This window comes from Carica papaya, chromosome 1, assembly GCF_054855325.1.
Source record: "Carica papaya isolate Zhongbai chromosome 1, ASM5485532v1, whole genome shotgun sequence".
NCBI classification, from domain to species: domain Eukaryota; kingdom Viridiplantae; phylum Streptophyta; class Magnoliopsida; order Brassicales; family Caricaceae; genus Carica; species Carica papaya.
In genome coordinates, this window is record NC_142309.1 from 933,438 (window position 1) to 945,838 (window position 12,401).

General features: G+C 30.9%; 2 protein-coding genes and 1 pseudogene across 3 annotated transcripts; all 3 read right to left on the reverse strand.

Annotated features, from left to right (window-relative positions):
• On the reverse strand, positions 1-2,244 carry LOC110824843 (loganic acid O-methyltransferase-like). Of its 2 annotated transcripts, XM_088212294.1 has the most exons (4): positions 2,055-2,240; positions 1,879-1,960; positions 577-1,236; positions 1-435 (listed from the first exon to the last, which is right to left on the reverse strand). In XM_088212294.1, the coding sequence occupies exons 1-4, from the start codon at positions 2,075-2,077 to the stop codon at positions 97-99; spliced, it is 1,104 nt and encodes a 367-aa protein (XP_088068420.1). In that variant the 5' UTR covers positions 2,078-2,240; the 3' UTR covers positions 1-96. The 2 variants fall into 2 exon arrangements, with proteins under 2 accessions (XP_088068420.1, XP_088068426.1); XM_088212300.1 differs by lacking the exon at positions 1,879-1,960 and having other exon boundaries at positions 2,055-2,244.
• Positions 2,245-3,872: 1,628 nt separating this feature from the next.
• On the reverse strand, positions 3,873-4,938 carry LOC110825432 (loganic acid O-methyltransferase pseudogene; annotated as a pseudogene).
• Positions 4,939-5,954: 1,016 nt separating this feature from the next.
• LOC110825433 (loganic acid O-methyltransferase-like) lies at positions 5,955-7,678 on the reverse strand. Its single transcript, XM_022055882.2, has 3 exons — positions 7,429-7,678; positions 6,519-7,178; positions 5,955-6,375 (listed from the first exon to the last, which is right to left on the reverse strand). Exons 1-3 carry the CDS (start codon positions 7,513-7,515, stop codon positions 6,037-6,039), a joined length of 1,086 nt encoding a protein of 361 aa, XP_021911574.2. The 5' UTR covers positions 7,516-7,678; the 3' UTR covers positions 5,955-6,036.
• Between the last annotated feature and the right edge of the window lie 4,723 nt (positions 7,679-12,401).

The following is a 12,401-nucleotide window of genomic DNA, read 5'->3' on the forward strand; positions in this document are numbered from 1 at the left end:
TTAAATAAGTTTGAACTTTATTAAGTTTTATTACTTAAATCATATGACAATTACAATAATAAGATTGTAATTTTAATAATAAAGTAATCAATAATATTAAATGCGCTTTAGAACAGTGACAAGAGTTGAATTGATTTTGGTATCACTTTCCTGAAATACGTTAAGATTTTCGGCATATGCTTTAACATAGTCTTCAAATAGTTCTTCTACAATCTCATCTCCAAAGTGATTTGTTATGAGTCCCTCCAAAGCAGCTCTGATATGCGAGGTCATGACTTGGACATTATGAATCACCTTTATGGAGCCCAAAAAATATTCCTCCATCCTCTCAACAGTGAAGTAATTAACTTTGTCAATGAGTTCTTTTAGTTCCTCAATTGATGTACTGTACACCGGTAAGTTAAAAGAATTCACTTTCTCTTTACTTATTAATCCCTGTAGAAAAATAAACACTTAATTTAAATTCTAATTTTGATAATTATGAATGAGAAAGCAATGCAAATATGGTAGCAAATTAAAACAATAACTATAATTTATTCAAAAATATAGATAAGTTATTAATAAAAAAAAACTTACCTTATTAACCATTTTGGTAAGACAAGATTCTAAAATATCATAAGATTTGCCTGAAATTATTTGAGAATGTGTGGTATCTTTTGGACGTACTATCATAAAAAGTATCATCAATCCACCACTGACAAGTTCTTCTGCTCTAGCCCTTAGAAAATCCTCCATATCCTTCTTAAATTGACGAGAATATGCATTCGTAACTTCTTCTGTAGCACAATATATTCTTTCCTTATTCCAAGCTAATGAGTTTGGATCATTAACTTCTTTTGGAACTTTGGAGAGCCAATGCAATGAACTCGACGAGTATATAATGTGGATACTTGACTTGGGAAATAAGCGCTCATAAAAAGAGTTGGGCACACCAACTGCATAATACTCACGTGAAGGAGGAAGAGATTTGAAGAGCATGTTGAAGTCATTGTTAACATTATCATTGAAGTATACTTGAAATTCTACGTTTAGAGACTCAGACAACTTGGCTATATGATTCGATTTAATAGCATCTATAATAATCTGCATTGCATAAAATGTATTCGGTCCGACTGAACAACCCAAATCTGCTATTGTGAATGTTGTATAATTGGGTCCAATACCAAGTTTTTCAATATCAAGTTTGTCTGCTATAACTTCATTGATAAGCTCTTTGCCTGCATCCACCATGGTTCTCTATGAAACAATAATTAATTGTCAATATCAAGTATTGGTAAATAATAATATATACATACACATATAAAAAATTTTAATAAGCTTCTTGTAGGCGAATACAAATCTTTTCTTTTATTTATCTTATTTAGGATGAGATTAACCTTTACCTACTCAACTTTTCTCTTTCTTTCACTTAAAGTTACCACCTCTTAATACCTCTCAATATCTATTATTGGCAACTAATACACATATATAAGGTTTTAATAAGTTTCGTTTATAAGCAAATACAAAAAATTTCTTTTAATTATCGATCTTATTTCGGGTAAGATTGAGCTTTGTCTACTCAACTTCTCTCTTACCTTTACTTAAAATCTTATTTGGGATAAGCTTGATGTTTATTTACTCAATCTCTCCCTTGCTTTCGCTTAAAGTTACCTTCCGATAATATCTTGACATAATTAGGCATAGGAATGACTTAGAATAATTATTTTATGCAATACTTTATTAGTATATATATATATATTTATTATATAAAATAATTTAGTAGAATAAGTATAAACAATCCTTTGCTTAATTTCTAAAATTATTAAACATAATAATAGATCTTGAGATAACCCAAATCAGATTAAAGGTCAATAATTTTCTGTTCACGAATATGAATACCATCAAAGTTCTTGGTGAAGTTTCAACTTTACTTTTGCTTTTCAGATTGAAACCAGAGGATTTATGAGTGAAAATTTTCCCCCTGAAAAAATTAGATGTAGAAGAAACAGGAACCGTAGGAATCATAGATGCACAGTTATATATATATATATGTATGTATGTATGTATGTATGTACCTGAAGAGTGGAGTTTTTTGCATAACTGAGAGAGCTATCTCCTCCTTTCATAGCAACCGATGTCTCAGGCGATGTCTTAGTCTCCATATTGCTCTTTTTCTTATCTGCACCTCTTTTATGTCTCAGCGACAGGCTATGTGGTTCTCGGAGTATAGAGCAAAACTATATTTATAGACTTGACTGTGTTTGCGTGAGTGTGTGTATCTATATATATATAAATATATATATAATTACTGTTTCTATATATAAAATTATTCTTTACCATTTAAATGAATCAATTTGACCAATTTATTAAAAAGGTGAGAATAGAAGATAAACTGTTTTTTTGACTTTTACTAAAAATAAATATAATAATATTATTCAAATTCGAAGAACAATTAGAATAAAAAAATCCCGAGTCTTCATATAAATTGATATAATATATTATTATTCGCTTCGATTTTAGCCGATCATAGTAATTTTTTTTTAAAATATTTTTTTTTCGATTGTAAATAAATAAATAAATATTTTAATTTAAAATAATTAAAACGTGAAAAGTAGTGAATGATGATTTTGACTATAAATAATAAATAAATAATTAAAGAACGTGCAAATAGCAATTTTTTATAGTAAGTAGAAATTAATGTACTCGTTTTTCATGTTATTATATATTGGTAAATTGATTGTAAGCTATGAATGTATATATATATATATATATATATATATATATATATATATATACAGATTCGGTGTATGTTTATATTACATTTGATAATTTAATTATGTCTTTTGAATGGTGAGAAATAATTTTATCTTTATATTATCAGATTTTATATTATTAACTAGATTTGATATTCTTCTTATTATACTATGATATACCTAATATATTTATTATCATTTTCTTAAATATATGTCAACATTATAAAATATTATTATGTTATCATAACTGTTGAATTTTAAATTTTATTTATTTTTATTAAATTATTATTATTTATTAAAATTAAAAAACGCAGTTATAATTGATAAATTTTTATTTATATAATATATTAAGATAAGAAAAAATAACAATAATGTGAAAGAGAGACAAATGGAAAGATCAATTAATTATTATTATATTTTAAATTAAATAATTATTAATTATAAAAGTCTATTAATTCATTTTCTACAATTAATTTATATTTAATTTTTGAGTTGAAATTTTCAACAAAATAAATATCTTTTTATTACCAATATTTAATTAATTTATATTTATTAATGTCTCTTTAATTTATTTATTGCATTTTAAAAGTCTATCTTCCTCTTTCCATGTGGCTCTTTCTCTTCCTCTAAAACCATCCATCCAACTTCCTCTTTGTTTTCACATTTAATGTCCTTTCCCCCTCATTATCTCTAATCTATTTAATGCATTTACATCCTCTTTAATGCATTTCTACTTGTTTTCTTGTCTTTTCCTCTTCATCTTCTTATCATGGCATCTGTCTTGTCGCTCACAATTTTTTGTGTCTTAACTAATACGATGTAATTGACTGTATCATCATGTATTATACATCTCTTGCCATACAAATTTGAGAGAAGAAAGGTGATGGATTCTTGTCTTTTCCTCTTCGTCTTCTTATCGTGGCATCTGCCCGATCGCTCACAATTTCGTATGTCTTAACTACTACGATGTAATTGACTGTATCATCATGTATTATACACCTGTTGCCATACGAATTTGAGAGAAGAAAAGTGATAGATTCTTATCTTTTCCTCTTCATCTTCTTATCGTGGCATCTGCCCGATCGCTCACAATTTCGTATGTCTTAATTACTACGATGTAATTAATTATATCATCATGTATTATACACCTGTTCCCATACGAATTTGAGAGAAGAAAGGTGATGGATTCTTGTCTTTTGTGAACTAATGCAAGAGAAGGAGGCAATGAAACAAGATCTTATCAACAGGGAGAGTCAAGAGGAGTCTTTAGAGAATCACATCAAAAAGGGAAATAGAACCCATTAGGATTTTCTGTGTATTATAAGTATATAATATATATTTTAAATTCAAGAATTGCATTTATAATAATCTATTCAATTAATCAATTAGTTCCGATTTTAAATTTAAAAACTAAGACCGAAACGATTAGAAAAAATGTCCTTTTAATTTCTTAACCAGTTGAATTGGTTCAACCATACTGGTCTTCATAACCAATTTGATTTAATAATTGTATTTACATGATATGTATATAATAACATACATGCAATCACCTATAAATAAACTTATGTATGGTATAAATAAACCCTATACATTTATACATACATACATATATATATATATATATACAAATCTTTTGGGGTTGATCCACACATGGATTCTTCTTCCTTGGGTTACCTCCTCTCTTCTCGTGTGGGCTCTTCCTCCCATGAGGAGCATCATTAAACCACCACTAACAACTTCTTCTGCTCGAGCCCTTAAAAAATTCTCCATATCCTTCATATATTGGTAAGAATATACATTTGTAATTTATTCTGTAGCACAATATATTCTTCTCTCATTTCAATCTAATGAATTTGGATCATTAACTTCTTTGAGAATTCTAAAGAGTCAATTCAACGAAACTGACGAATAAATAAAATGAATACTTGATTTAAGAAATAACTGCTCATAAAACGAGCTGGGCATACTAACTACATAGTACTCACGCAAGGGAAGAAGAGATCTGTAGAGCATGTTGAAGTCATTGTTAATATTATCATTGAAGTACACTTAAAATTCTAAGTTCAAAGACTCAGAACACTTGGGGTATATGCTTTGATTTAATAGCATCTATGATAATTTGCATTGCATAAAACATGTTGGGTCCAACAGAACAACCGAAATATGCTATTGTGAATGTGGTACAATTAGATCCAATATCAAGTTTTTATTCTATACCTTCATTGATAAGCTCTCTACTTGCATCTACCAAGGTTCTCTATAAAACAATAATTAATTATCAATATATAATATTTACAAATAATACATACATATATATATATATATATACACACATCTTGCTTTCGGTTGAAGTTACCTCCTAATACCTTGACATAACAAAAATATTTGTTTATTCTTTCAATAATAAATCATTTCTTAAGGTTATATTTGTTTGATTAAACATCGTCAACATTCAAAAAAAAAAAATTCTTTATTCAGTATTTTGTCTTGCTTCATATGTGATTTTCGCATATGGAAAAAAATATTTCTTTGAAATTTTTCCAAGAAAATTATATGATAAACTATGTATGTAATGTATTATGTAGTTGTTATAAGTTTAGCGACCCTACCTGCAGAATTACAGAATGAAACTAATGTATTCTCGCAGCTTTACCTTAAAAGAATAGAATTCTGGGGACGACCTATAAATCAACATTTGCTCATCGACAAACTAACTTATGTGTTATAGTGATAATCTGAACTTTTATTTTAAAAAGATGGCCTTGTTTTGTGGTGATTGGAGATAGTTACGGTTAAAATTCTACAGGAAACACAAATTTATATATATATATATATCATTCCCATAATATATTTATTCACAGAACAATGGAATAAGGATTTTTGTCCCCGTAAAAAATTAGATATAAATTTGGTAGCCCATGCTCTCATAACGAGGCTTTGTATAATCCAATTGAGTTTTTTGCGGTTCTTTTGATTTGCAGGATCTTTGTTTTCCTTCTTAATTGAATGGGTATTTACCTTTTCGAAATATATATATATATATATATATGTATAGTACACAATTCTGACAAGAGGTCACTGTAGATAAGTTCTTTGAAATGCAAATCACTTATACTGTACTGGAACATTTAAGTTTGCAACTAAAATATTTAAAAGTAAAGGTTACTTCTTTTAATACAAAATGCAAATATTAGAAGCTTGACAAATTAAATAAAGTTGAATCTTATAAAATTTTATTACTTAAATCATATGATAATTACAATAATAAGATTATAATCTTTAGTAATCAAAATAAACAATAATATTATATGCGCTTTAGAATAATAGCAAAAGTCGAATTATGTTTGGTACTACTTTCTTGAAATGTATTGAGATTTTCAGCATATGCTTTGGTGTAGTCTTCAAATAGTTCTTCAATAACCTCATCTCCAAAGTGATTTCTTATTAGCCCTTCAAAAGCAGCTCTTATATGTGAGATTACGACTTGAGTATCGCGAGCCATCTTTATGGAGCCTAGAGAATACTCTTCCATTCTCTCAATCGTAAAGTAATTGACTTCGTCAATGAGTTCCTTCAATTCCTCGGTTGATGCATTATATATTGGCAAGTTAAAAGAATTCACTTTCTCTTTACTTATTAATCCCTATAGGAAAATAAACACTTAATTTAAATTCTAACTTAATAAAATATGAATAAGAACACAATACAAATATGATGACAAATCAAAACAACAATTATAATTTATTCAAAAGTATAAATAAGTCATTCGTTCAAAGAATAACTTACCCTATTAGCCATTTTGATAAGACAAGATCCTAAAATGTCATAAAATTTGCCTGAAGATGTTTGAGAGTGTGCGGTATCTTTTTGACGAACTACCGTAAAAAGCATCATCAACCCACCACTAACAAGTTCTTCTGCTCTAGTTCTTAGAAAACTTTTCATATCTTTTTCAAATTGACAAGAATATGCTTTTGTAACTTCTTCTGTGGCACAATAAATTCTTTCCTCATTCCAAGCTAATGAGTTTGGATCTTTAACTTCTTTTGGAACTCCAGAAAGCCAATGTAATGAAGCCGATGAGTACATAAGATGAATACTTGATTTGGGAAATAAACGCTCATAAAAAGAGTTGGGCACACCAACTACGTAGTACTCACGCGAGGGTGGAAGAGATCTGAAGAGCATGTTAAAGTCATTGCTAATATTATCATTGAAGTACACTTGAAATTCTAAGTTTAAAGACTCCGACGACTTGGTTATATGCTTTAATTTAATAGCTTCTATGATAATTTGTATTGCATAGAATGTGTTGGGTCCAATCGAACAACCTAAGTCTGCTACGGTGATTGTGGTACAATTAGGTCCAATACCAAGTTTCTCCATATCAAGCTTTTCTGATATAACTTCGTTGATAAGCTGTTTGCCAGCATCCACCATGCTTCTCTATAGAATAATGATTGATTGTCAATATTTAATTTTCACAAATAATAGATATATATATATATATATACATATAAAAAGTTTCTCCTAAGCAAATAAAAACATTTCCTTTTATTTAGAATTATTCAAAAAATATATTCAATTCGTACGTGATTTTCACATCTAGCAACCATAGGAATCATACATGCACAGTTTATATACATATATATGTATGTATATGTATATATATGTGTATATGTATATGTATAAGTACCTGAAAAGTGGAGTTGTTTGCATAGCTGAGAGGGGTATCTCCTCCTTTCATAGCAATTGATGTTTCAGCCGACGTCTTAGTTTCCATGTTTCTCTTTTATTTCTCAGCGGCAGGCTACGCGGTTCTGTGAACAAAAATATGTTTATAGATCTGAGTCTGTCTGCGTGTCTCTGTGTGTGTCTCTGTATATACATACATACATACATATATATATATAATAATACTATTTAGGTTAGAGAATTAATGAAAGAAAAAAGAAAGATAAGTAATGGATCTGTGAGATGAGGATAGAAGATAAACTATTCATTCTCATTTCACTAAAAATAAAATTAATTATTTGTTAATTATTTATATGTGATGATTAGGTCACTAATACAGTCACTTAATTTAAAATAATAATTAATTAATATGCATATAGCAATTTTTTTATAGTAAGTTGACATCATCGATATTTAAATAACATATGGTAAGTAGAAATTATTGTACTTGTTATTATATATTGATTATGAATATATAAATTTTGCTTGATTAAAAATATATCTAGGTTTGGTGGCTCTTTTTTTGTTAGATGAGAAATAATTTTATCTTTATGTAATCAGATTTTATATTATATATTCTTCTTTATTATATTATAGTATATATAATACATTTTTCTAATATATAATAATGTTATAATGTGAAATGGAGACAAATAAAAATTCAATTAAGTTTATTATATTTTAAATATTTTAAATTAACACAATTACATAAAGACATAATTTTGCATCACAATTTTCTCATATTTTATATATTATATGAATGAATATATAGGAGGTTTATTATTCTTGGATACATTTAGTGCACGTATATCTTCCAATGAATTTTTTACATAATTTTCATGTCTTTTCTTCTTTGTCTTCTTATCGTGATATCTACCATATCTTAACTGCTACGAAATAATTGATTGCATCACCATATATTATACTAATGTTATTTAACGAATTTGAGAGAAGAAAGCGATGGATTCTTGTCTTTGCGAGCTAATGCAAGGGAATGAGGCAACAAGACAAGATCTTATTAACAGGGTGAGTTAGTAGAGGTAATGAAATAAATTGCCATACATTTCATTTTACAACGATATCCAAATAAACATTTCCCAAATCAAAAGTATTGAAGCAAACTCTGTTTGACACACTGCAAATTTCATCCTCATTTGCAATATTTCATTTCATTGCAAATTACCTTGAGGAGATAATAAAGAGATAGAGTCGTTTTCTCTTTGGTTTCAGGGACAACAATGGGCAAAAAGAAGAATGAGACGATGAGATGATTTTCAAATTTGGGATTTTCAAAAATTAGGGCAGAAAGTGGATAGATGGCAAGAAGATAATTCTCAAGTAACTATGTAGAAGATATGTCATATGATACGTTATCGCTTATATGTCACAATTTTGACATGTCATTAACTATGTATTTAAAAATTAATGACTCTAAACATATCCAAAAGTTAACATTCTATCTTTAATGTTGTGCTTATATTCAATAAAAATTTGAAAATATAGAATTAAAATAGATTAAAAATTAATGCAGAGGCTTATATAGAAAAAAAAAAGAAAAAAAAAACTACTAGTATAGCTGATAGGATTTTTTTGCTAATTCACAAATTTTTAATTTGATGTGTATACACATTATTGCTTATATGTCATGATTGATGCGCCACGTAACATGTATCTAAAAGTTAGCAACTCCTAAATGATAGCGAGTTCTAAGAGCGAATTAGGTAAAAATTTAAAAATATATAATTAAAATATATCAAGAATTAATGTATGGTTTATGTAGAAAAAATCAACTAATGAGACACTGATATGACATTGTCTTTTTCTGAACGATAGTATTTTAGCTTCAACCTAAATACTGAATTGGTCTTTGTACAATTTTTAAATATTAAAATTGAGTTATGTATTATTTCTTTTTTACCTTTAGATCATTCTACTTTCAAAAAGTATATGCATTTAGTTCATGTTTGTTAAATGTCACTAATATCATCAATGGATTTGTCATGTGGCAGCCAATCGGATATGTAATTGTAACGACCCCAAAAATTCAAAAAGAAATAGATAATAACTTAAGTGCGGAAGCGAAATAAAATGTTAAGGTTTACATTCTTTATACAATAACTTAAAAGTACTAAACAACATTACGAAATTCACTCTTTGAAAGAAACATAAAAAATAAGAAAACAATGAAAAATAGAAAATATCTAGCATCTACTCGCAATCTTCTTGCTAATCAGGCTCTGGAACCTAATCTTCTTGATCTGAAATGATTAAATAAAGGATGAGCTACACTATTCTAGTAAGGATATCACACTATATCACCAACATAGAAGTAAATTTTGGTATAAAATCGAAAACCACTAATGCAGCATTAAATTTAGCATATTCATTTATCAATCATAAAATCATTTCTTGTTCACTTATTATAGTGAAATTTATGAAAACAACCTGTAAAAACAATAATACCGTACAGACCAATATATCATGCATAATCAGCTATTATAGTACATATTATAAATTCATATCCATTATCAATAATCCTAACAATAACTACCACTCTTTTCACGAGCTTACTGGTATTTATGGGGGTTTATAGGGATACCTTCGTTACACGTGAACCCTTTCAGTTATCATTCTCAATTATGAGCCATCCTCATACCCCGTACGGTATGAGCACCAATTTACCAAACCTCAATACCCCGTCCGGTATGAGGGTAAAGTGGGTCATCCTCATACCCCGTCCGGTATGAGACAACGTTCACGGTAGGGTTTTCTATGTACCCAATTCATCTACTATCTCATAGGATATCCAGTAAGACAGTCGTTTCATCTAATAATTTAATCACATAATTCTTTTACCATTAAAACTTCATTTTTTTCGATTCAGCAGTAAATACGTAAAATAAACCATACATGCATTCAAAGCCATAAAATAAATAAATAAGATACCATCATATAGGTAAACTATAAAAACAATCAATAACAACAGTAAATAATTTCTTGTTCCGGCTCCATTAGCAATCCGTAATTAATTATGCAAAAATCGCATAAAATATCATTTTATTATTTATTTAAACTTCAGTCTCATGATAGAGAATAGAGTGAGAGATCCTTACTCGATTTGACACCCGAAAAATTAAACTGTTTACTACGCCTAAGGGCGATCCCTGAGTTCTCTGAATTTTTCTTTATGAACTGAAACGCGCTAATAGTACCTATAAATGTTCCAAATAAATCTAAAATCAGTCTCATGGCCCACTGGACAGGAGGTTTCCTCATTAATGCTATCAAAACCCATGACTGGAGGAGATGGCCCTTCCATTAATATTACACAAGAAATATAGACCAATATTATACAAATATATGCTATAATATACCTCTATACATATAGAACAATAATATAAAAGAAATATCTTGTGGCCTTGAAATTCTTAGGAAAGCAACAATTTTAATAGAATGACACAATAAATAAGTTCTTCAAGATGCAAGTTACACATAGTGAAAGTTTATATTAAAATAGTTTAAAATACAAATTATGTCTTTCAAATACATATATTACATATCTAAAGTGTAGCGCCCGGGAAATTGAAGAAGAAGAAGAGAAAAAAAAAAAGGGGGGGGGGGGGGGGGGGGCATGTCAGCAGCCATGTCAGCAGACCCAATCAGCAGTCCCGGCCAACCGGGACCTGCCACGTGGCAAGACCACGTCGATCCGGGATAGGCCACTTAGGCGATCCGCGTGCGCGCGATCGGATGGCCCAGATCAATCGCGCGCACGGACGACCTAGATTTAATCACACGGACGGTTCAGATTTAATCAAAAACGGACGGCCCAGATTAAATCAAAATGGTCGGCTAAGATCAAAAGCCAAAAGGGTATAAATAGAACCCCCACACCAGACCACAAAACCCTAGCCACTTGCCCTCACCGAAGAAGACGAACTAGAGCCGGCCGCCGCCACCCGCCGCCGCACCGGGGAGATTTCCGACCGCCGATCGAGGTAAATTTCATACCCCCGACTCGTTTTTCCACGCTGATTTCCCCAGTGGCCAAATCAGAGCTAAAATCCCGGCCAAACGGCCAGAAAACACGGCCGAAAGCCAGCGGCGCCGCCGCGCCCCTCCTCGATTTTTGCCTCCGATGAGGCCCTTCCCGGCCTCCGTTTAATGCAATTTTTATATCACCGTGATCACCATTCTTTTCTCTACAGGTTGATTGGAGCCGAATCACCAAAACACGAACTTCACCGGAGAACCGCCGCACCCGAGAGCACCGCCGCCGGTAAGCTTCGGTTTTCTGTAAATTTTCGGGCCCCCGAGGGCTGTAGGGTTGTTTTATCGCAGGAACCAATGCGAGTGTGGCCGAATTCGGCCGGAAACGGCCAAAAACGGCCAACCCGAGGCGAACCGCCACCGCATGCGGCGGCGCCGTCGCCGGAGCACGGCGGAGCCGCCGTGCCGGAGTTGCGATATTGGCCGAAAGGGGCCCTGGGCCTAATTTGGAATTTTTTGGAACACGTGCAGGTACCAGTAGTGTGTTTCAGTTCCCCGGAAAAAATTCAGGAAAAATTAGGGACAACCTGCAAGCGCACTGTGAAGCCGTGTTCGAACCCCGAAACGAGTAAGGACCCCTCACCCTATCTCTTATCACGGTATTAAAGTTCAATAAATGATAAAACGGTATTCCATGAATCAACGAATGTGTGAAATTGCTTAAGGTCGCTAATGGAGCCCGAGTCTAATGTATTTGTCGGTTAACTGTTATTTGGCCTGTTTTACAGTTTTAGAAGCAGTATGAGGTTTGATGTTTTCATTTTATAGTTTTGTGTGCATATTGTACTGTTTTATTGATTATGGATTGAATGACTGGGATATCGATGCTGTGTGTTGTCTGTTTGGCATAAATTACTGTTTTGCTCGTTTGTATGTGGGTTGATG

Excerpts from the sequence above, each read along its gene's own strand:
- LOC110824843 (XM_088212294.1), bottom strand. The coding sequence starts at position 2,077 with ATGCAAAAAACTCCACTCTTCAG. Across the intron at positions 1,961-2,054 it reads CAAAAAACTCCACTCTTCAG|GGGGAAAATTTTCACTCATA; the intron begins GTACATACATAC and ends TAATTTTTTCAG. Across the intron at positions 1,237-1,878 it reads CTTCACCAAGAACTTTGATG|AGAACCATGGTGGATGCAGG; the intron begins GTATTCATATTC and ends ATTGTTTCATAG.
- LOC110825433 (XM_022055882.2), bottom strand. The coding sequence starts at position 7,515 with ATGGAAACTAAGACGTCGGCTGAAACATCAATTGCTATGAAAGGAGGA. Across the intron at positions 7,179-7,428 it reads CAAACAACTCCACTTTTCAG|AGAAGCATGGTGGATGCTGG; the intron begins GTACTTATACAT and ends ATTATTCTATAG. Across the intron at positions 6,376-6,518 it reads TTATCAAAATGGCTAATAGG|GGATTAATAAGTAAAGAGAA; the intron begins GTAAGTTATTCT and ends ATTTTCCTATAG.